Here is a 23,696-nt window from a genome sequence, read left to right on the forward strand (position 1 = left end):
ACATAATAGGCCTAGGTCTTCTTTTGGTCTGGTCATACAAGCACCAAAACACACAATTTACTCAAGCCTGCCAATGGAACATTGGTGTCAATCTTTACTCTGGCAATTCAAGACGGCGCTACCCATAGAGCTAATAAACTTGATTCAATATCAAAATCCTAAAAATAGAGATGTTTCTATGTTAAATGTTTAGTAGTAGTGGATTGAATACATCTATTTGCTTAACTTTAGTGTTTCCATTCCCCTTTAAAACACCTCTTACACGATAAATACTGTAATGACCTGACTAGATCATACAGGAACAATTGCCCAGACAGAGGTTTGAGTTAATGAATTGACGGTTTATTAACCCAACTTTACACAGGCTACTGTTTGGCCGTAGCCCACGCCAAATAAATGGATACCCTATTTAAAAACCGTGAGCTTCTCTTGTGAAGGCCAGACGTAAGAGAAAGAACAATGGCTAAACCTGGTCTTAACCTCCAATGCTCCCTGCCCAACCCCCCTCCACCAACCACCAGGAAGCCCGGCATCAGAACATTCCAGGCATCCCCGTGATTGGCAGATAGCAGGTTGATTGGCATGTCGGGACCCCGCGAACACTGGTAAGTACAACACAACCCTATTACCAGCCTGTTCAACCTCTCTTTCATATCGTCTGAGATCCCCAAGGATTGGAAAGCTGCCGCAGTCATCCCCCTCTTCAAAGGGGGCGACACCCTGGACCCAAACTGTTACAGACCTATATCCATCCTGCCCTGCCTATCTAAGGTCTTCGAAAGCCAAAGTCAACAAACAGGTCACTGACCATCTCGAATCCCACCGTACCTTCTCCGCTGTGCAATCTGGTTTCCGAGCCGGTCACGGGTGTACCTCAGCCACGCTCAAGGTACTAAACGATATCATAACCGCCATCGATAAAAGACAGTACTGTGCAGCCGTCTTCATAGACCTTGCCAAGGCTTTCGACTCTGTCAATCACCGTATTCTTATCGGCAGACTCAGTAGCCTCGGTTTTTCGGATGACTGCCTTGCCTGGTTCACCAATTACTTTGCAGACAGAGTTCAGTGTGTCAAATCGGAGGGCATGTTGTCCGGTCCTCTGGCAGTCTCTATGGGGGTGCCACAGGGTTCAATTCTCGGGCCGACTCTTTTCTCTGTATATATCAATGATGTTGCTCATGCTGCGGGCGATTCCCTGATCCACCTCTACGCAGACGACACCATTCTATATACTTCCGGCCCGTCCTTGGACACTGTGCTATCTAACCTCCAAACGAGCTTCAATGCCATACAACACTCCTTCCGTGGCCTCCAACTGCTCTTAAACGCTAGTAAAACCAAATGCATGCTTTTCAACCGTTCGCTGCCTGCACCCGCACGCTTGACCAGCATCACCACCCTGGATGGTTCCGACCTTGAATATGTGGACATCTATAAGTACCTAGGTGTCTGGCTAGACTGTAAACTCTCCCTCCAGACCCATATCAAACATCTCCAATCGAAAATCAAATCAAGAGTCGGCTTTCTATTCCGCAACAAAGCCTCCTTCACTCACGCCGCCAAACTTACCCTAGTAAAACTGACTATCCTACCGATCCTCGACTTCGGCGATGTCATCTACAAAATTGCTTCCAACACTCTACTCAGCAAACTGGATGCAGTTTATCACAGTGCCATCCGTTTTGTCACTAAAGCACCTTATACCACCCACCACTGCGACTTGTATGCTCTAGTCGGCTGGCCCTCGCTACATATTCGTCGCCAGACCCACTGGCTCCAGGTCATCTACAAGTCCATGCTAGGTAAAGCTCCGCCTTATCTCAGTTCACTGGTCACGATGGCAACACCCATCCGTAGCACGCGCTCCAGCAGGTGTATCTCACTGATCATCCCTAAAGCCAACACTTCATTCGGACGCCTTTCGTTCCAGTTCTCTGCTGCCTGTGACTGGAACGAATTGCAAAAATCGCTGAAGTTGGAGACTTTTATCTCCCTCACCAACTTCAAACATCTACTATCTGAGCAGCTAACCGATCGCTGCAGCTGTACATAGTCTATTGGTAAATAGCCCACCCATTTTCACCTACCTCATCCCCATACTGTTTTTATTTATTTATTTGTCTGCTCTTTTGCACACCAATATCTCTACCTGTACATAACCATCTGATCATTTATCACTTCAGTGTTAATCTGCATAATTGTAATTATTCGCCTACCTTCTCATGCCTTTTGCACACAATGTATATAGACTCCCCTTTTTTCTACTGTGTTATTGACTTGTTAATTGTTTACTCCATGTGTAACTCTGTGTTGTCTGTTCACACTGCTATGCTTTATCTTGGCCAGGTCGCAGTTGCAAATGAAAACTTGTTCTCAACTAGCCTACCTGGTTAAATAAAGGTGAAATAAAATAAAAATAAAAATAAATAACCGAACACATAACACAGTAATAACTTGGTAAAAAATATATAGAACCTTGTAGGCAGTAAGATAACCTGACCAAGGCTCTGTTATAGAGACATGAATGTGAAGGAAAAAGTCGCGGGGCTGCCGTTTGGCAAACTACAGATTGCACCATCGTCAGAATGAGCGGATTTGTCAAAGAGGACGCGCTCTCCCTCAGCTATGTTTGGTCACACAGGGACACCATAGGATGGACCTTGACCACAGCTGATTAGGTGCTGACTAGTTCGAGTGAGTTAGTTAGTTTACATCTGGAATAAAGGTTTGTGTCTGTGCAATTCATCTCAGCCGCGCTGGACAAGAGACTGATACATCACTTTTGTGAGTATGTTTACAAAGTAATAAAACTCATTGTCCGCATTTTACCCTCTTTTCACGTTCTTTCTACTTAGTAGATTGTATAGTCAACGCGTTCATTTTGAACTGTGCTCCAAGTCGTTTTGAAATCGGAGCATCTACGCCTGCAATTTAACATCACGAGCGGAACCTCTATCATTGTCCAGTCTTGCCACTGCACCGTCATTGTAAATACCAACGTGTTCTTAACTGACATGCCTAGTTAAATAAAGGTCAATTAATTTAACCGTGAACCGTGGCACTTTGAAGCATATGATTGGTCTAGTTATGTAAGGGATCAAGGGGATTGGATGCATGTTTTAAAGAAACGCCCCTCAAGATTAGACTGTGTAGAGTACGAGGATCTTCAACTAGTAGATATAGACCACCTGAATATTGATATTCAATAGCTTTTTCTTGACGGTTGGGTGATTTAGAGAAATTAGCCCTATTTTTTTAAAGAGAGTTAAATCCAAATACAAAATCTTTGTGACCTTATCTTGAAATAAGTCTATGGACAAGGACACTGCAATCAATCTATGATTTGTTTACCCACTGCCATCAATATGACCATTTCCTGTGCAGATCCTTAGTGTATTGGTGACAATTCCTGCCGCATATCACATACAACTTTACACCTGAGAACGGGGATCCCTGCTTCCAACCTTCCCACTGTTTCTAGAGAACAGGGATCCTGCTTCCAACCTTCCCACTGTTTCTAGAGAACAGGGATCCTGCTTCCAACCTTCCCACTGTTTCTAGAGAACAGGGATCCTGCTTCCAACCTTCCCACTGTTTCTAGAGAACAGGGATCCTGCTTCCAACCTTCCAACTGTTTCTAGAGAACAGGGATCCTGCTTCCAACCTTCCCATTGTTTCTAGAGAACAGGGATCCTGCTTCCAACCTTCCCACTGTTTCTAGAGAACAGGGATCCTGCTTCCAACCGTTCCACTGTTTCTAGAGAACAGGGATCCTGCTTCCAACCTTCCCACTGTTTCTAGAGAACAGGGATCCTGCTTCCAACCTTCCCACTGTTTCTAGAGAACAGGGATCCTGCTTCCAACCTTCCCACTGTTTCTAGAGAACAGGGACCCTGCTTCCAACCTTCCCACTGTTTCTAGAGAACAGGGATCCCTGCTTCCAACCTTCCCACTGTTTCTAGAGAACAGGGATCCTGCTTCCAACCTTCCCACTGTTTCTAGAGAACAGGGATCCTGCTTCCAACCTTCCCACTGTTTCTAGAGAACAGGGATCCTGCTTCCAACCTTCCCACTGTTTCTAGAGAACAGGGATCCTGCTTCCAACCTTCCCACTGTTTCTAGAGAACAGGGATCCTGCTTCCAACCTTCCCACTGTTTCTAGAGAACAGGAATCCTGCTTCCAACCGTTCCACTGTTTCTAGAGAACAGGGATCCTGCTTCCAACCTTCCCACTGTTTCTAGAGAACAGGGATCCTGCTTCCAACCTTCCCACTGTTTCTAGAGAACAGGGATCCTGCTTCCAACCTTCCCACTGTTTCTAGAGAACAGGGATCCTGCTTCCAACCTTCCCACTGTTTCTAGAGAACAGGGATCCTGCTTCCAACCTTCCCACTGTTTCTAGAGAACAGGGATCCTGCTTCCAACCTTCCCACTGCTTCTAGAGAACAGGGATCCTGCTTCCAACCGTTCCACTGTTTCTAGAGAACAGGGATCCTGCTTCCAACCTTCCCACTGTTTCTAGAGAACAAGGATCCCTGCTTCCAACCGTTCCACTGTTTCTAGAGAACAGGGATCCTGCTTCCAACCGTTCCACTGTTTCTAGAGAACAGGGATCCTGCTTCCAACCGTTCCACTGTTTCTAGAGAACAGGGATCCTGCTTCCAACCGTTCCACTGTTTCTAGAGAACAGGGATCCTGCTTCCAACCTTCCCACTGTTTCTAGAGAACAGGGATCCTGCTTCCAACCTTCCCACTGTTTCTAGAGAACAGGGATCCTGCTTCCAACCTTCCAACTGTTTCTAGAGAACAGGGATCCTGCTTCCAACCTTCCCACTGTTTCTAGAGAACAGGGATCCTGCTTCCAACCTTCCCACTGTTTCTAGAGAACAGGGATCCTGCTTCCAACCTTCCCACTGTTTCTAGAGAACAGGGATCCTGCTTCCAACCGTTCCACTGTTTCTAGAGAACAGGGATCCTGCTTCCAACCTTCCCACTGTTTCTAGAGAACAGGGATCCTGCTTCCAACCTTCCCACTGTTTCTAGAGAACAGGGATCCTGCTTCCAACCTTCCCACTGTTTCTAGAGAACAGGGATCCTGCTTCCAACCTTCCCACTGTTTCTAGAGAACAGGGATCCTGCTTCCAACCTTCCCACTGTTTCTAGAGAACAGGGATCCTGCTTCCAACCTTCCCACTGTTTCTAGAGAACAGGGATCCTGCTTCCAACCTTCCCACTGTTTCTAGAGAACAGGGATCCTGCTTCCAACCTTCCCACTGTTTCTAGAGAACAGGGATCCTGCTTCCAACCTTCCCACTGTTTCTAGAGAACAGGGATCCTGCTTCCAACCTTCCCACTGTTTCTAGAGAACAGGAATCCTGCTTCCAACCGTTCCACTGTTTCTAGAGAACAGGGATCCTGCTTCCAACCTTCCCACTGTTTCTAGAGAACAGGGATCCTGCTTCCAACCTTCCCACTGTTTCTAGAGAACAGGGATCCTGCTTCCAACCTTCCCACTGCTTCTAGAGAACAGGGATCCTGCTTCCAACCGTTCCACTGTTTCTAGAGAACAGGGATCCTGCTTCCAACCTTCCCACTGTTTCTAGAGAACAAGGATCCCTGCCTCCAACCGTTCCACTGTTTCTAGAGAACAGGGATCCTGCTTCCAACCGTTCCACTGTTTCTAGCGAACAGGGATCCTGCTTCCAACCTTGACCACTGTTTCTAGAGAACAGGGATCCTGCTTCCAACCGTTCCACTGTTTCTAGAGAACAGGGATCCTGCTTCCAACCTTCCCACTGTTTCTAGAGAACGGGGATCCTGCTTCCAACCGTTCCACTGTTTCTAGAGAACAGGGATCCTGCTTCCAACCTTCCCACTGTTTCTAGAGAACAGGGATCCTGCTCCCAACCTTCCCACTGTTTCTAGAGAACAGGGATCCTGCCACCAACCGTTCCACTGTTTCTAGAGAACAGGGATCCTGCTTCCAACCTTCCCACTGTTTCTAGAGAACAGGGATCCTGCTCCCAACCTTCCCACTGTTTCTAGAGAACAGGGATCCTGCCACAAACCGTTCCACTGTTTGTAGAGAACAGGGATCCTGCTTCCAACCTTGACCACTGTTTTTAGAAAACAGGGATCCTGCTTCCAACCTTCCCACTGTTTCTAGAGAACAGGGATCCTGCTTCCAACCGTTCCACTGTTTCTAGAGAACAGGGATCCTGCTTCCAACCTTCCCACTGTTTCTAGAGAACAGGGATCCTGCTTCCAACCTTCCCACTGTTTCTAGAGAACAGGGATCCTGCCACCAACCGTTCCACTGTTTGTAGAGAACATGGATCCTGCTTCCAACCTTCCACTGTTTATAGCATTAGCCTGTCTCCCTCTCATTTCATTACTGTCTGAACAAAGTGACAACCAACTAAAAAATATATTTACAAAAAATTAGCATACTTTAAATGCCTCCCCCCCCCCCAAAATCTCAGTCATCAAATGGTGTGTCCATGTAATGTTTAAACCTGAACCTAAATCACCTGACCTGTGGGTTTTATTGTCCACCCTGGATCACCTGACCTGTGGGTTTTATTGTCCACCCTAGTCACAGGCCTAAGCCATGTCAAGATACGTAGAATGCAGGAAATTATCTATAAAAGAGTAAAATGTTCCTGATGGAGCACCCCCAGTTCCCCGTCTAGGGGGTGCGCCAGGGGGGGCAATGAAATCCAAATGGCAAATCTCACTCCAAGCTAGCTTCAACAGTTGGCAGCCCTGCGACAGCGCAGATGTAGCAGATCTAGCGGCAGATCTAGCAGATCTAGCAGCAGATCTAGCAGATCTAGCAGCAGATCTAGCAGCAGATCTAGCAGCGGATCTAGCAGCGGATCTAGCAGCGGATCTAGCAGCGGATCTAGCAGCGGATCTAGCAGCGGATCTAGCAGCGGATCTAGCAGCGGATCTAGCAGCGGATCTAGCAGCGGATCTAGCAGCAGATCTAGCGGATCTAGCAGCAGATCTAGCGGATCTAGCAGCAGATCTAGCAGCAGATCTAGCAGCAGATCTAGCGGATCTAGCAGCAGATCTAGCGGATCTAGCAGCAGATCTAGCAGCAGATCTAGCGGATCTAGCAGCAGATCTAGCAGCGGATCTAGCAGCAGATCTAGCAGCAGATCTAGCAGCAGATCTAGCGGATCTAGCAGCAGATCTAGCGGATCTAGCAGCAGATCTAGCAGCAGATCTAGCAGCAGATCTAGCAGCAGATCTAGCAGCAGATCTAGCAGCAGATCTAGCAGCAGATCTAGCGGATCTAGCAGCAGATCTAGCGGATCTAGCAGCAGATCTAGCAGATCTAGCAGCAGATCTAGCAGCAATTCTAGCAGCAGATCTAGCGGATCTAGCAGCAGATCTAGCAGCGGATCTAGCGGATCTAGCAGCAGATCTAGCGGCAGATCTAGCAGCAGATCTAGCGGATCTAGCAGCAGATCTAGCAGCAGATCTAGCGGATCTAGCAGCAGATCTAGCGGATCTAGCAGCAGATCTAGCAGCGGATCTAGCAGCAGATCTAGCAGCAGATCTAGCAGCAGATCTAGCAGCAGATCTAGCAGCAGATCTAGCAGCAGATCTAGCAGCAGATCTAGCGGATCTAGCAGCAGATCTAGCGGATCTAGCAGCAGATCTAGCAGCAGATCTAGCAGCAGATCTAGCAGCAGATCTAGCGGATCTAGCAGCAGATCTAGCGGATCTAGCAGCAGATCTAGCAGCAGATCTAGCAGCAGATCTAGCAGCAGATCTAGCAGCAGATCTAGCAGCAGATCTAGCGGATCTAGCAGCAGATCTAGCGGATCTAGCAGCAGATCTAGCAGCAGATCTAGCGGATCTAGCAGCAGATCTAGCGGATCTAGCAGCAGATCTAGCAGCGGATCTAGCAGCAGATCTAGCAGCAGATCTAGCAGCAGATCTAGCAGCAGATCTAGCAGCGGATCTAGCAGCGGATCTAGCAGCGGATCTAGCAGCAGATCTAGCGGATCTAGCAGCAGATCTAGCGGATCTAGCAGCAGATCTAGCAGCAGATCTAGCAGCAGATCTAGCGGATCTAGCAGCAGATCTAGCGGATCTAGCAGCAGATCTAGCAGCAGATCTAGCAGCAGATCTAGCGGATCTAGCAGCAGATCTAGCGGCAGATCTAGCAGCAGATCTAGCGGATCTAGCAGCAGATCTAGCAGCAGATCTAGCGGATCTAGCAGCAGATCTAGCGGATCTAGCAGCAGATCTAGCGGATCTAGCAGCAGATCTAGCAGCAGATCTAGCAGCAGATCTAGCAGCAGATCTAGCGGATCTAGCAGCAGATCTAGCAGCAGATCTAGCAGCAGATCTAGCAGCAGATCTAGCGGATCTAGCAGCAGATCTAGCAGCAGATCTAGCGGATCTAGCAGCAGATCTAGCGGCAGATCTAGCAGCAGATCTAGCGGCAGATCTAGCAGCAGATCTAGCAGCAGATCTAGCGGATCTAGCAGCAGATCTAGCAGCAGATCTAGCAGCAGATCTAGCGGATCTAGCAGCAGATCTAGCAGATCTAGCAGCAGATCTAGCGGATCTAGCAGCAGATCTAGCGGATCTAGCAGCAGATCTAGCAGCAGATCTAGCGGATCTAGCAGCAGATCTAGCAGCAGATCTAGCAGCAGATCTAGCAGCAGATCTAGCAGCAGATCTAGCGGATCTAGCAGCAGATCTAGCGGATCTAGCAGCAGATCTAGCGGATCTAGCAGCAGATCTAGCAGCGGATCTAGCAGCAGATCTAGCAGCGGATCTAGCAGCAGATCTAGCAGCGGATCTAGCAGCAGATCTAGCGGATCTAGCAGCAGATCTAGCAGCAGATCTAGCGGATCTAGCAGCAGATCTAGCGGATCTAGCAGCAGATCTAGCAGCGGATCTAGCAGCGGATCTAGCAGCAGATCTAGCAGCGGATCTAGCAGCAGATCTAGCGGCGGATCTAGCAGCAGATCTAGCGGCAGATCTAGCAGCAGATCTAGCGGCAGATCTAGCGGCAGATCTAGCAGCAGATCTAGCAGCAGATCTAGCAGCAGATCTAGCGGATCTAGCAGCAGATCTAGCAGCAGATCTAGCGGATCTAGCAGCAGATCTAGCAGCGGATCTAGCAGCAGATCTAGCAGCGGATCTAGCAGCAGATCTAGCGGATCTAGCAGCAGATCTAGCAGCGGATCTAGCGGCAGATCTAGCAGCAGATCTAGCAGCGGATCTAGCAGCAGATCTAGCGGCAGATCTAGCAGCAGATCTAGCGGCAGATCTAGCAGCAGATCTAGCGGCAGATCTAGCGGCAGATCTAGCGGCAGATCTAGCGGCAGATCTAGCGGCAGATCTAGCAGCAGATCTAGCAGCAGATCTAGCGGCTGCCTGGGCAACAGCGTGTTATTATGCAGTAATATGTGAATAAGTCCTCCAACAGTAAAGGGGCCCAGTAACTTAGTTAGGTTGTCTTTTATCATTGTATCTGTTAATTCCAGTGTCGTTCAGGTTGTCAAAATGTTGTCTGTATTTTTAAAGTTGCAGGTTCAGTTTAGGCTACAGGTTATATCTTTGACACTCTGCCCCATCGACAGGTTAGAGATAGATTTGACACGTGTGTGTGTGTGTGTGTGTGTGTGTGTGTAGTGTGATGGAGGGGGACCATATAACTACCCTGTCTACTCCTGTAATGGTTGTGGATGTTGATATAGTGAAGAGGAATGCTGAGAAAATGAGAGAACACTGGACCAAGCTGGGAGTCACTCTTCGACCCCACATGAAGACACACAAGACCCTGTAAGACACACACACATTTACACACATTTACACACACACACATACAAACCCAATAAGAGACCTGAACTCTGTGTGTGTGTGTGTGTTGTGAGTGTGGTGATATAATGACAGGTGGGTCTAGGAGTTGTATCGTCGTGTCAACACTGGCAGAAGCCGGTTTCTATGCCGACCACGGATATGACGACATCCTGTATGCCTACTCTGTGCCCTTTGACAAGGTACACACCCTAACCCCTCCACACTACACCCTAAACCCTCCACACTACACCCTAACCCCTCCACACTACACCCTAACCCCTCCACACTACACCCTAACCCCTCCACACTACACCCTAACCCCTCCACACTACACCCTAACCCCTCCACACTACACCCTAACTTCCATAGTGGAGGGTAAATGCTGTTTACACACCCTAACCCCTCCACACTACACCCTAACCCCTCCACACTACACCCTAACTTCCATAGTGGAGGGTAAAGGCTGTTTACACACCCTAACCCCTCCACACTACACCCTAACCCCTCCACACTACACCCTAACTTCCATAGTGGAGGGTAAAGGCTGTTTACACACCTTTATAAACCTACCCTTTGCTGAGAAAGGCATTGAAAGTTGTTACGTTACTTACTGCCAACAGTGACCAGCGTTTTGCTTCTACCTCACTAACTAACTGTACAGCTAGATGCCTCTACCTCACTGCCTGCACACTAACTGTACAGCTAGATGCCTCTACCTCACTGCCTGCACACTAACTGTACAGCTAGATGCCTCTACCTCACTGCCTGCACACTAACTGTACAGCTAGATGTCTCTACCTCACTGCCTGCACACTAACTGTACAGCTAGATGCCTCTACCTCACTGCCTGCACACTAACTGTACAGCTAGATGCCTCTACCTCACTGCCTGCACACTAACTGTACAGCTAGATGCCTCTACCTCACTGCCTGCACACTAACTGTACAGCTAGATGCCTCTACCTCACTGCCTGCACACTAACTGTACAGCTAGATGCCTCTACCTCACTGCCTGCACACTAACTGTACAGCTAGATGCCTCTACCTCACTGCCTGCACACTAACTGTACAGCTAGATGCCTCTACCTCACTGCCTGCACACTAACTGTACAGCTAGATGTCTCTACCTCACTGCCTGCACACTAACTGTACAGCTAGATGCCTCTACCTCACTGCCTGCACACTAACTGTACAGCTAGATGCCTCTACCTCACTGCCTGCACACTAACTGTACAGCTAGATGCCTCTACCTCACTGCCTGCACACTAACTGTACAGCTAGATGCCTCTACCTCACTGCCTGCACACTAACTGTACAGCTAGATGCCTCTACCTCACTGCCTGCACACTAACTGTACAGCTAGATGCCTCTACCTCACTGCCTGCACACTAACTGTACAGCTAGATGCCTCTACCTCACTGCCTGCACACTAACTGTACAGCTAGATGCCTCTACCTCACTGCCTGCACACTAACTGTACAGCTAGATGCCTCTACCTCACTGCCTGCACACTAACTGTACAGCTAGATGCCTCTACCTCACTGCCTGCACACTAACTGTACAGCTAGATGCCTCTACCTCACTGCCTGCACACTAACTGTACAGCTAGATGCCACTACCTCACTGCCTGCACACTAACTGTACAGCTAGATGCCTCTACCTCACTGCCTGCACACTAACTGTACAGCTAGATGCCTCTACCTCACTGCCTGCACACTAACTGTACAGCTAGATGCCTCTACCTCACTGCCTGCACACTAACTGTACAGCTAGATGCCTCTACCTCACTGCCTGCACACTAACTGTACAGCTAGATGCCTCTACCTCACTGCCTGCACACTAACTGTACAGCTAGATGCCTCTACCTCACTGCCTGCACACTAACTGTACAGCTAGATGCCTCTACCTCACTGCCTGCACACTAACTGTACAGCTAGATGCCTCTACCTCACTGCCTGCACACTAACTGTACAGCTAGATGCCTCTACCTCACTGCCTGCACACTAACTGTACAGCTAGATGCCTCTACCTCACTGCCTGCACACTAACTGTCCAGCTAGATGCCTCTACCTCACTGCCTGCACACTAACTGTACAGCTAGATGCCTCTACCTCACTGCCTGCACACTAACTGTACAGCTAGATGCCTCTACCTCACTGCCTGCACACTAACTGTACAGCTAGATGCCTCTACCTCACTGCCTGCACACTAACTGTACAGCTAGATGCCACTACCTCACTGCCTGCACACTAACTGTACAGCTAGATGCCACTTGCCTACTCTGTGCCCTTCGACTATGTATCCTACACCAGACCCTTAAACTGTGTGTGTGTGTGTGTGTGTGTGTGTGTGTGTGTGTGTGTGTGTGTGTGTGTGTGTGTGTGTGTGTGTGTGTGTGTGTGTGTGTGTGTGTGTGTGTGTGTGTGTGTGTGTGTGTGTGTGAGCATGCGTGTTCGAGCTAGAAACACAAGCATTCCGTTGCCCCCGCAATAACATCTGCTAAACACGTGTATGACAAATAAAATGAGGTGTGTCTGTGTGGTGTGTGTGTCTATGTGTGGTGTGTAAGGTTGAGCGCTGTGCGGTGCTGGCAGAGCGTCTGTCTCTGTTCCAGGTGTTGTTGGACCACAGAGATGCTCTGGAGCAGCTGAGGAAGAGACCACTGACAGACAGGCGGGTGTGGCACGTCTGGCTCAAACTGGACTGTGACAACGGAAGAGGTGAGAGGGGGTTCTAGAATGTTCTAGAATGCTATTATGGTGTTCTAGAATTCTTCGCTGTTCTTTTCCTTCAGACCTGGGCCAAAAGTGTGTCAAATATGTTAATGTTTGAAATATACTATATAAATAAAGTTTGATTTGATTTTGAAAGTCAGATACTTGAAGTATTTGAGGTGCACTTGGCTTGGTGTTTACTATTCCATTGGTTTGAAATCAAGTGCACCTCAAAGTATTGGGAGAATTTGACTCTTGTACTTGACCCAGGGGCGCGTTCAGTAGGATGCAGCGTTTTGAAACGTTCAGATAGGAATACGCTACGTAGAACAAATATGCCTCTCTGACATGGTGAATAAGCAATCAGCTCCATTCATGGAATTTCTATACGCAACGTTCAACAACTTTTGGCCACTGAACGTGGCTCTGGTTTGTGTTCAGTACAACAAAACGGGACCTTACTGAACCACCAGTTCAATAACGTTGTGATTATGATATAAAAATGTATATATATATTTTATACCTGTTTTCTCCCCAATTTCACGGTATCCAATTTTGTCGTAGTATTGTCTCATCTCTGCAACTCCTGTACGAACTCAGGAGAGGCGAAGGTCGAGAGCTGTGCGTCCTCCTTAACACCAACCAAGCCACACTGCATCTTGACACAATGCCCGCTTAACCCGGAGGCCAGCCGCACTAATGTGTTGGAGGAAACGCCGTACACCTGGTGACCGTGTCAGCGTGCACTGCACCCGGCCCACCACAGAAGTCGCTAGTTTTGCACTGTTGGTTAAGGGCCTGTAAGTAAGCTTTTCACCTGTTGTATTCGGCGCACGTGACAAATAAACTTTCATTTGAATTAGTGTGCGACATCCCTGCCGGCCAACCCCTCCCCTAACCCGGACAATGGTGGGCCAATTGTGCGCCGCCCCATGGGTCTCCCGGTCGCGGCCGGTTGCAACAGAGCCTGGACTCGAACCCAGAATCTCTAGTGGCATAGTGGCACAGCTAACACTGTGATGCAGTGTCTTCGACCACTGCACCATTCGGGAGGCCCAGAGGACAGTTACCATATGGTGGGATTATAGTGGCCCAGAGGACAGTTACCATATGGTTGGATTATAGTGGCCCAGAGGACAGTTACCATATGGTGGGATTATAGTGGCCCAGAGGACAGTTACCATATGGTTGGATTATAGTGGCCCAGAGGACAGTTACCATATGGTGGGATTATAGTGGCCCAGAGGACAGTTACCATATGGTGGGATTATAGTGGCCCAGAGGACAGTTACCATATGGTGGGATTATAGTGGCCCAGAGGACAGTTACCATATGGTGGGATTATAGTGGCCCAGAGGACAGTTACCATATGGTGGGATTATAGTGGCCCAGAGGACAGTTACCATATAGTGGGATTATAGTGGCCCAGAGGACAGTTACCATATGGTGGGATTATAGTGGCCCAGAGGACAGTTACCATATAGTGGGATTATAGTGGCCCAGAGGACAGTTACCATATGGTGGGATTATAGTGGCCCAGAGGACAGTTACCATATGGTGGGATTATAGTGGCCCAGAGGACAGTTACCATATGGTGGGATTATAGTGGCCCAGAGGACAGTTACCATATGGTGGGATTATAGTGGCCCAGAGGACAGTTACCATATGGTGGGATTATAGTGGCCCAGAGGACAGTTACCATATGGTGGGATTATAGTGGCCCAGAGGACAGTTACCATATGGTGGGATTATAGTGGCCCAGAGGACAGTTACCATATAGTGGGATTATAGTGGCCCAGAGGACAGTTACCATATGGTGGGATTATAGTGGCCCAGAGGACAGTTACCATATAGTGGGATTATAGTGGCCCAGAGGACAGTTACCATATGGTGGGATTATAGTGGCCCAGAGGACAGTTACCATATGGTGGGATTATAGTGGCCCAGAGGACAGTTACCATATGGTGGGATTATAGTGGCCCAGAGGACAGTTACCATATAGTGGGATTATAGTGGCCCAGAGGACAGTTACCATATAGTGGGATTATAGTGGCCCAGAGGACAGTTACCATATGGTGTGCTGCGTGAGTGTTGTTATTTCAGATGAACACACATATCGATCAGGTCACACCCACCAATGGGGAGCAAATGTACCTTTTAATGGGGGTTGAAGAACGAAGCGCACCGTTTTGGGGAAACGCATTGTTCAGTACAAACTGTAACACGACGTAGCAAACGTTGAACTGAACACACCGGGGTTCTGTTTTGTAGCGGGTGTTCTGCACTCGGAGCCAGAGGCACTGAGATTGGCCCAGGCCATCTCTGAGTCAGAGGGGGTGGAGCTGACGGGGGTGTACGCCCACTGTGGGAACACCTATGGCTGCAGAGGGGCGGAGCAAATACATGCTGTTGCCCATGAAACAACCACCCTCGTACTGCAGTTCATGGAGAAGTAAGAACACACACACACACACACACACGACAGCATAGCCTAGTGGTTAGAGCGTTGGACTAGTAACCGGAAGGTTCAAACCCCCGAGCTGACAAGGTACAAATCTGTCGTTCTGCCCCTGAACAGGCAGTTAACCCACTGTTCCTAGGCCGTCATTGAAAATAAGAATTTGTTCTTAACTGACTTGCCTAGTTAAATAAAGGTAAAATCTCCCCAAAAAACACACACATACACAAAGACACACAAGTCTCTCTCTCTCTCTCTCTCCAGACTGAAGGCTGTGGGAATCAGCTGTAAATCCAGTATAGGCTCCACCCCCTCCTGCAGCCAGCCAATCAGTGACATGGCCAAGCTCAGCGAGGTGCATCCTGGGAACTACGTCTTCTTTGGTCAGTGTGGTGTGTGTGTGTGACCTCAACAGATCTATTGTAGTAGAAAGCAGTGTTGTTTTCTGATTGGCTGCTGTGCTTTCTGTAGACGTGCAGCAGTCTGTGATTGGTTCGTGCGGTCTGGAGGACGTGGCTGTCAGGGTTCTGAGCAGGGTTATAGGTCACTCTCCTCACAGAAACCAGCTGCTCCTCGACTGTGGCTGGTCTGCTCTCAGGTACAGAAGCTGTATTAAATACTGTCGTTATTATTATTATACTACTGCCATAGTACTGTTATTACTATTATACTACTGTCATAGTACTGTTATAGTACTTATTATTATACTACTGTCATAGTACTGTATTATTATACTACTGTCATAGTACTGTTATTATTATACTACTGTCATAGTACTGTTACTATTATTATACTACTGTCATAGTACTGTTATTATTATTATACTACTGTCATAGTACTGTTATTATTATTATACTACTGTCATAGTACTGTTATTATTATACTACTGTCATACTGTTATAGTACTGTTATTATTATACTACTGTCATAGTACTGTTTATTATTATTATACTACTGTCATAGTACTGTTATTATTATTATACTACTGTCATAGTACTGTTATTATTATTATTATTATTATTATTATTATACTACTGTCATAGTACTGTATTATTATTATACTACTGTCATAGTACTGTTATTATTATACTACTGTTATAGTACTGTTATTATTATACTACTGTCATAGTACTGTTATTACTATTATACTACTGTCATAGTACTGTTATTACTATTATACTACTGTCATAGTACTGTTATAGTACTGTTATTATTATTATACTACTGTCATGCTGTTATAGTACTGTTATTACTATTATACTGCTGTCATAGTACTGTTATAGTACTGTTATTATTATTATACTACTGTCATGCTGTTATAGTACTGTTATTATTATACTACTGTCATAGTACTGTATTATTATTATACTACTGTCATAGTACTGTTATTATTATTATACTACTGTTATAGTACTGTTATTATTATACTACTGTCATAGTACTGTATTATTATTATACTACTGTCATAGTACTGTATTATTATTATACTACTGTCATAGTACTGTTATTATTATTATACTACTGTCATAGTACTGTTATTATTATTATTATTAAACTACTGTCATAGTACTGTTATTATTATACTACTGTCATAGTACTGTTATTATTATTATTATTAAACTACTGTCATAGTACTGTTATTATTATACTACTGTCATAGTACTGTTATTACTATTATACTGCTGTCATAGTACTGTTATAGTACTGTTATTATTATTATACTACTGTCATAGTACTGTTATTATTATACTACTGTCATAGTACTGTTATTACTATTATACTGCTGTCATAGTACTGTTATAGTACTGTTATTATTATTATACTACTGTCATGCTGTTATAGTACTGTTATTATTATACTACTGTCATAGTACTGTATTATTATTATACTACTGTCATAGTACTGTTATTATTATTATACTACTGTCATAGTACTGTTATTATTATTATACTACTGTCATAGTACTGTTATTATTATACTACTGTCATAGTACTGTTATTATTATTATACTACTGTCATAGTACTGTATTATTATTATACTACTGTCATAGTGCTGTTATTATTATACTACTGTTATAGTACTGTTATTATTTAACTACTGTCATAGTACTGTTATTATTATTATACTACTGTCATGCTGTTATAGTACTGTTATTATTATACTACTGTCATAGTACTGTATTATTATTATACTACTGTCATAGTACTGTTATTATTATTATACTACTGTCATAGTACTGTTATTATTATTATACTACTGTCATAGTACTGTTATTATTATACTACTGTCATAGTACTGTTATTATTATACTACTGTCATAGTACTGTTATTATTATTATACTACTGTCATAGTACTGTATTATTATTATACTACTGTCATAGTACTGTATTATTATTATACTACTGTCATAGTGCTGTTATTATTTAACTACTGTCATAGTACTGTTATTATTTAACTACTGTCATAGTACTGTTATTACTATTATACTACTGTCATAGTACTGTTATTACTATTATACTACTGTCATAGTACTGTTATAGTACTGTTATTATTAAACTACTGTCATAGTACTGTTATTATTATTAAACTACTGTCATAGTACTGTTATTATTATTATACTACTGTCATAGTACTGTTATTATTATTATTATACTACTGTCAGTACTGTTATTATTATTATTATTATTATTATTATTAAACTACTGTCATAGTACTGTTATTATTATACTACTGTCATAGTACTGTTATTATTATACTACTGTCATAGTACTGTTATTATTATTATTATTATTAAACTACTGTCATAGTACTGTTATTATTAAACTACTGTCATAGTACTGTTATTATTAAACTACTGTCATAGTACTGTTATTATTATACTACTGTCATAGTACTGTTATTATTATACTACTGTCATAGTACTGTTATTATTATACTACTGTCATAGTACTGTTATTATTATTATTATACTACTGTCATAGTACTGTTATTATTATTACTATTATACTGTCATAGTACTGTTATTATTATTATACTACTGTCATAGTACTGTCATAGTACTGTTATTATTATTATACTACTGTCATAGTACTGTTATAGTACTGTTATTATTATTATACTACTGTCATAGGACTGTCATAGTACTGTTATTATTATACTACTGTCATGGTACTGTTATTACTATTAAACTACTGTCATAGTACTGTTATTATTATTATACTACTGTCATAGTACTATTGTTATTATTAAACTCAGCAAAAAAAGAACCGTCCTCTCATTGCCATTGCTATTTATTTTCACCAAACTTATCATGTGTAAATATTTGTATGAACATAACAAGATTCAACAACTGAGACATACACTGAACAAGTACCACAGACATGTGACTAACAGAAATTGAATAATGTGTCCCTGAACAAAGGGGGGTGAATATCAAAAGTAACAGTCAGTATCTGGTGTGGCCACCAGCTGCATTAAGTACTGCAGTGCATCTGCTCCTCATGGACTGCACCAGATTTGCCCGTTCTTGCTGTGAGATGTTACCCCACTCTTCTACCAAGGCACCTGCAAGTTTCCGGACATTTCAGGGGGATATGGCCCCAGTCCTCACTCTCCGATCCAGCATGCTCAATGGGATTGAGATCCGGGCTCTTCGCTGGCCATGGCAGAACACTGACATTCCTGTCTTGCAGGAAATCACACACAGAACAGTATGCAGTATGGTGGCATTGTCATGCTGGAGGGTCATGTCAGGATGAGCCTGCAGGAAGGGTACCACATGAGGGAGGAGGATGTCTTCCCTGTAACGCACAGCGTTGAGATTGCCTGCTATGACAACAGGCTCAGTCCGATGATGCTGTGACACACCGCCCCAGACCATGACGCACCCTCCACCTCCAAATCAATCCCGCTCCAGAGTACAGGCCTCGCTGTAACACTCATTCCTTCAACGATGAATGGAAATCTGACCATCATCCCTGGTGAGACAAAACCGCGACTTGTCAGTGAAGAGCACTTTTTGCCAGTCCTGTCTGGTCCACGGACATTGCAATTTATTGTCCTGGCCACATCTGCAGTCCTCATGCCTCCTTGCAGCATGCCTAAGGCACATTCACGCAGATGAGCAGGGACCCTGGTCATCTTTCTTTTGGTGTTTTTCAGAGTCAGTAGAAAGGCCTCTTAGTGTCCTAAGTTTTCATAACTGTGACATTAATTGCCTACCGTCTGTAAGCTGTTAGTGTCTTAACGACCGTTCCACAGGTGCATGTTCATTAATTGTTTATGGTTCATTGAACAAGCATGGAAAACAGTGTTTAAACCCATTGAACAAGCATGGGAAACAGTGTTTAAACCCATTGAACAAGCATGGGAAACAGTGTTTAAACCCATTGAACAAGCAGGGAAAACAGTGTTTAAACCCATTGAACAAGCATGGGAAACAGTGTTTAAACCCATTGAACAAGCATGGGAAACAGTGTTTAAACCCATTGAACAAGCATGGGAAACCGTGTTTAAACCCATTGAACAAGCATGGGAAACAGTGTTTAAACCCATTGAACAAGCATGGAAAACAGTGATTAAACCCTTTACAATGTGTGAAGTAATTTGGGATTTTTACAAATTATCTTTGAAAGACAGGGTCCTGAAAAAGGGACATTTCTTTTCTGCTGAGTTTATATTACTACTGTCATACTATTATGTCTACTGTAATAATTATTACGACTGTCATAGTACTGTTATTACGACTGTCATAGTACTGTTATTACTACTGTCATAGTACTGTTATTACGACTGTCATAGTACTGTTATTACGACTGTCAGTACTGTTATTACTACTGTCATAGTACTGTTATTACTACTGTCATAGTACTGTTATTACGACTGTCATAGTACTGTTATTACTACTGCCATAGTACTGTTATTACTACTGTCATAGTGGTATTACTACTGTCATAGTACTATTATTACTACTGTCATAGTACTGTTATTACTGCCGTAGTACTGTTATTTCTGTCATAGTACTGTTATTTCTGTCATAGTACTGTTACTGTCAGTATTGTTATTACTACTGCCATAGCACTGTTATTACTACTGCCATAGTACTGTTATTACTACTGCCATAGTACTGTTATTACTACTGCCAGTACTGTTACTGCCATAGTACTGTTATTACTACTGTCAGTACTGTTACTGTCATAGTACTGTTATTACTACTGTCAGTACTGTTATTACTACTGCCATAGTACTGTTATTACTACTGCCATAGTACTGTTATTGCTACTGCCATAGTACTGTTATTACTGTCATAGTACTGTTATTACTACTGCCATAGTACTGTTATTACTACTGCCATAGTACTGTTATTACTACTGCCATAGTACTGTTATTACTACTGTCATAGTACTGTTATTACTGTCATAGTACTGTTATTACTACTGTCAGTACTGGTATTACTACTGTTAGTACTGTTATTACTACTGTCATAGTACTGTTATTACTACTGTCATAGTACTGTATTATTGTCACATTTCAGTCTCGATGGAGCTGGGAAACTGCCCACTGGATACGCTGTTATAGAGGGACATCCTGACCTCAGGTACTACTATGGTAATACTACGACTGATATTACTGTTAGAGGGACATCCTGACCTCAGGTAGTACTACTATGGTAATATTACGACTGTTATAGAGGGACATCCTGACCTCAGGTACTACTACAGTACTACTATTACTGTTAGAGGGACATCCTGACCTTAGGTACTACTACAATACTCCTATGGTAATACTAGGACTGATATTACTGTTATAGAGGGACATCCTGACCTCAGATATTACTACAGTACTACTATGGTAATACTACGACTGATATTACTGTTATAGAGGGACATCCTGACCTACTACAATATCACTACTGTACTGCTACTACTCCTATACTTCTGCAGTACCACTAGTCTGACCCCTGTCCTCCCTGTGTCTGTCCGTCCCCCTGCAGGTTGTTGTCTATGACCCAGGAGCATGGCAGAGTGGAGCCTCTCTCAGGACAACTGGACTACAGCAGATACCCCCTGGGAACTCTACTGACTATTATACCTTACCATGTGAGTACTCATCCCTGACTCATCCCCTATTCAGTCACCCCCTACTGCATTAGTACTCATCGCTTACTCCTCCCCTATTCAGTCACCCCCTACTGCATTAGTACTCATCCCTGACTCCTCCCCTATTCAGTCACCCCCTACTGCATTAGTACTCATCCCTGACTCATCCCCTATTCAGTCACCCCCTACTGCATTAGTACTCATCCCTGACTCCTCCCCTATTCAGTCACCCCCTACTGCATTAGTACTCATCGCTTACTCCTCCCCTATTCAGTCACCCCCTACTGCATTAGTACTCATCCCCTATTCAGTCACCCCCTACTGCATTAGTACTCATCCCTTACCCACTCTCATCCCCTACCACGTTAGTATCTTTAAGTTGTCATTGTACACTACTTGTACTGCATGTCAGAGGTCTAATATAGGTGTGTTCATCCAGGCTTGTGCAACAGCCATGATGCATTCTGTGTACTACGTCCACTCTGGAGGTCGGCTGGTGGGAAAGTGGACACCCACACGTGGCTGGTGATCAAAGGAGCATCGTGTGGGTGTGTAGTCCTGGAGGGAATCAGCATGAGCAAAGCTGGACAGAATCACTAATCACCTTGAAGCTCAAATGACTTATTATGTGATGTTGGGAAATGTCCTTCCTGATGTCATCGTTTCTATTGTTGTCCGTCCTGCATTGGGGCGGTACTATACAGCCGTCACTGACTCTAAACCATGTTTTACACTAATAAATGAACCACTTTCCTTAGACCTTTTTTATTCTCCCAAACTGGATGGTCATTGTTAGTAATAGCAAATATACACTGTACAAAACATTAGGAACACCTACTCCTTCCATGACAGACTGACCAGGTGAAAGAGATGATCCCTTATTGATGTCACTTGTTAAATCCACTTCAATCAGTGTAGATGAAGGGGAGGAGACGGGTTAAATAAGGATTTAAGTCTTGAGATGATTGTATGTGTGCCATTGAACCACAGGAGGCTGGTGATTGGAGGACGCCTCATAATGGCTGGAACGGCATGGAAACCATGTGTTTGATACCTTTCCCCTCTAGCCATTACCACGAACCTCCCCAGTTCTAGGCGCACCAGTTTGAGTCAAGAACTGCAATGCTGCTGGGTTAACGCTCAACAGTTTCCGGTGTGTATCAAGAATGGTCCTCCACCCAAAGGACATCCAGCCAACTGGACACTACTGTGGGGAAGCATTGGAGTCGACATGGACCAGCATCCCTGTGGAAGCATTGGAGTCGACATGGACCAGCATCCCTGTGGAAGCGTTGGAGTCGACATGGACCAGCATCCCTGTGGAAGCGTTGGAGTCGACATGGACCAGCATCCCTGTGGAAGCATTGGAGTCGACATGGACCAGCATCCCTGTGGAAGCATTGGAGTCGACATGGACCAGCATCCTTGTGGAGTCCATGTCCTGATGAATGGAGGCTGTCATGAGGACAAAAGTTAGTGCAACTCAATATTAGGAAGGTGTTCTTAATGTTTTGTACCCTCCGTGTAGGTTTTCCCCTAATTTGTTATGTTCGTTTTGGGCTCCCAAGTGGCACAGCAGTCTAAGGCACTGTAATTTCAGTGCTAGAGGCATCACTACAGACACCCTGGTTCGATTCCAGGCTGTATCACAACCGACTGTGATTGGGTGTCCCATAAGGCGGCGCACAATTGGCCCAGCATCGTCTAGGCCGTCATTGTAAATATGAATTTGTTCTTAATGGACTTGCCTAGTTAAATTTAAATTGTCGGTTAATTTGTTTGGTATTCAGTCTGCATGTTCTTGGTTGGTCTGCCATGATTGACAGTCGAAAGCCTTGGCCAGATCGATGAAGACGGCTGCACAGAACTGTCTTTTATCGATGGTGGTTATGATATCGTTTAGGACCTTGAACGTGGCTGAGGTGCACCCATGACCAGCTCAGAAACCGGATTCCATAGCGGAGAAGGTACGGTGGGATTCTAAATGGTCAGTGATCTGTTTATTAACTTGGCTTTCGAAGACTTTAGAAAGGCAGGGTAGGATGGATATAGGTCTAACAACAGTTTGGGTATAGAGGCAGGGTAGAATGGATGGATATAGGTCTAACAACAGTTTGGGTATAGAGGCAGGGCAGGATGGTTATAGGTCTGTAACAGTTTGGGGTATAGAGGCAGGGTAGAATGGATATAGGTCTGTAACAGTTTAGGTCTAGAGGCAGGGTAGAATGGATATAGGTCTGTAACAGTTTAGGTCTAGAGGCAGGGTAGAATGGATATAGGTCTGTAACAGTTTGGGTCTAGAGGCAGGGCAGGGCAGGGTGGATATAGGTCTGTAACAGTTTGGGTCTAGAGGCAGGGCAGGGCAGGATGGATATAGGTCTGTAACAGTTTAGGTCTAGAGGCAGGGTAGAATGGATATAGGTCTGTAACAGTTTAGGTCTAGAGGCAGGGTAGAATGGATATAGGTCTGTAACAGTTTGGGTCTAGAGGCAGGGCAGGATGGATATAGGTCTGTAACAGTTTAGGGTATAGAGGCAGGGCAGGATGTCTGTAACAGTTTGGGTCTAGAGGCAGGGCAGGATGGTTATAGG

General features: G+C 44.8%; 1 protein-coding gene across 2 annotated transcripts; it reads left to right on the forward strand.

Moving 5' to 3' along the window:
• Positions 1-2,650: 2,650 nt before the first annotated feature.
• Positions 2,651-21,867, forward strand: LOC139386884 (D-serine dehydratase). 2 transcript variants are annotated; one of them, XM_071132747.1, is made up of 10 exons: positions 2,651-2,787; positions 9,667-9,816; positions 9,905-10,034; positions 12,403-12,553; positions 14,819-14,999; positions 15,270-15,388; positions 15,477-15,603; positions 20,541-20,603; positions 21,000-21,105; positions 21,545-21,867. In XM_071132747.1, the coding sequence occupies exons 2-10, from the start codon at positions 9,671-9,673 to the stop codon at positions 21,632-21,634; spliced, it is 1,113 nt and encodes a 370-aa protein (XP_070988848.1). In that variant the 5' UTR covers positions 2,651-2,787; positions 9,667-9,670; the 3' UTR covers positions 21,635-21,867. The 2 variants fall into 2 exon arrangements, with proteins under 2 accessions (XP_070988848.1, XP_070988849.1); XM_071132748.1 differs by having other exon boundaries at positions 9,938-10,034.
• The last annotated feature ends 1,829 nt before the right edge of the window (positions 21,868-23,696 follow it).

This window comes from Oncorhynchus clarkii, chromosome 28 (assembly GCF_045791955.1).
Source record: "Oncorhynchus clarkii lewisi isolate Uvic-CL-2024 chromosome 28, UVic_Ocla_1.0, whole genome shotgun sequence".
NCBI classification, from domain to species: domain Eukaryota; kingdom Metazoa; phylum Chordata; class Actinopteri; order Salmoniformes; family Salmonidae; genus Oncorhynchus; species Oncorhynchus clarkii.

Coding starts and splice junctions, on each gene's coding strand:
- LOC139386884 (XM_071132747.1), top strand. CDS start 9,671: ATGGAGGGGGACCATATAACTACCCTGTCTACTCCTGTAATGGTTGTG. Junction 9,817..9,904: donor ATGAAGACACACAAGACCCT/GTAAGACACACA, acceptor GTGTGTGTGTTG/TGAGTGTGGTGATATAATGA. Junction 15,389..15,476: donor TGGGAACTACGTCTTCTTTG/GTCAGTGTGGTG, acceptor TGCTTTCTGTAG/ACGTGCAGCAGTCTGTGATT.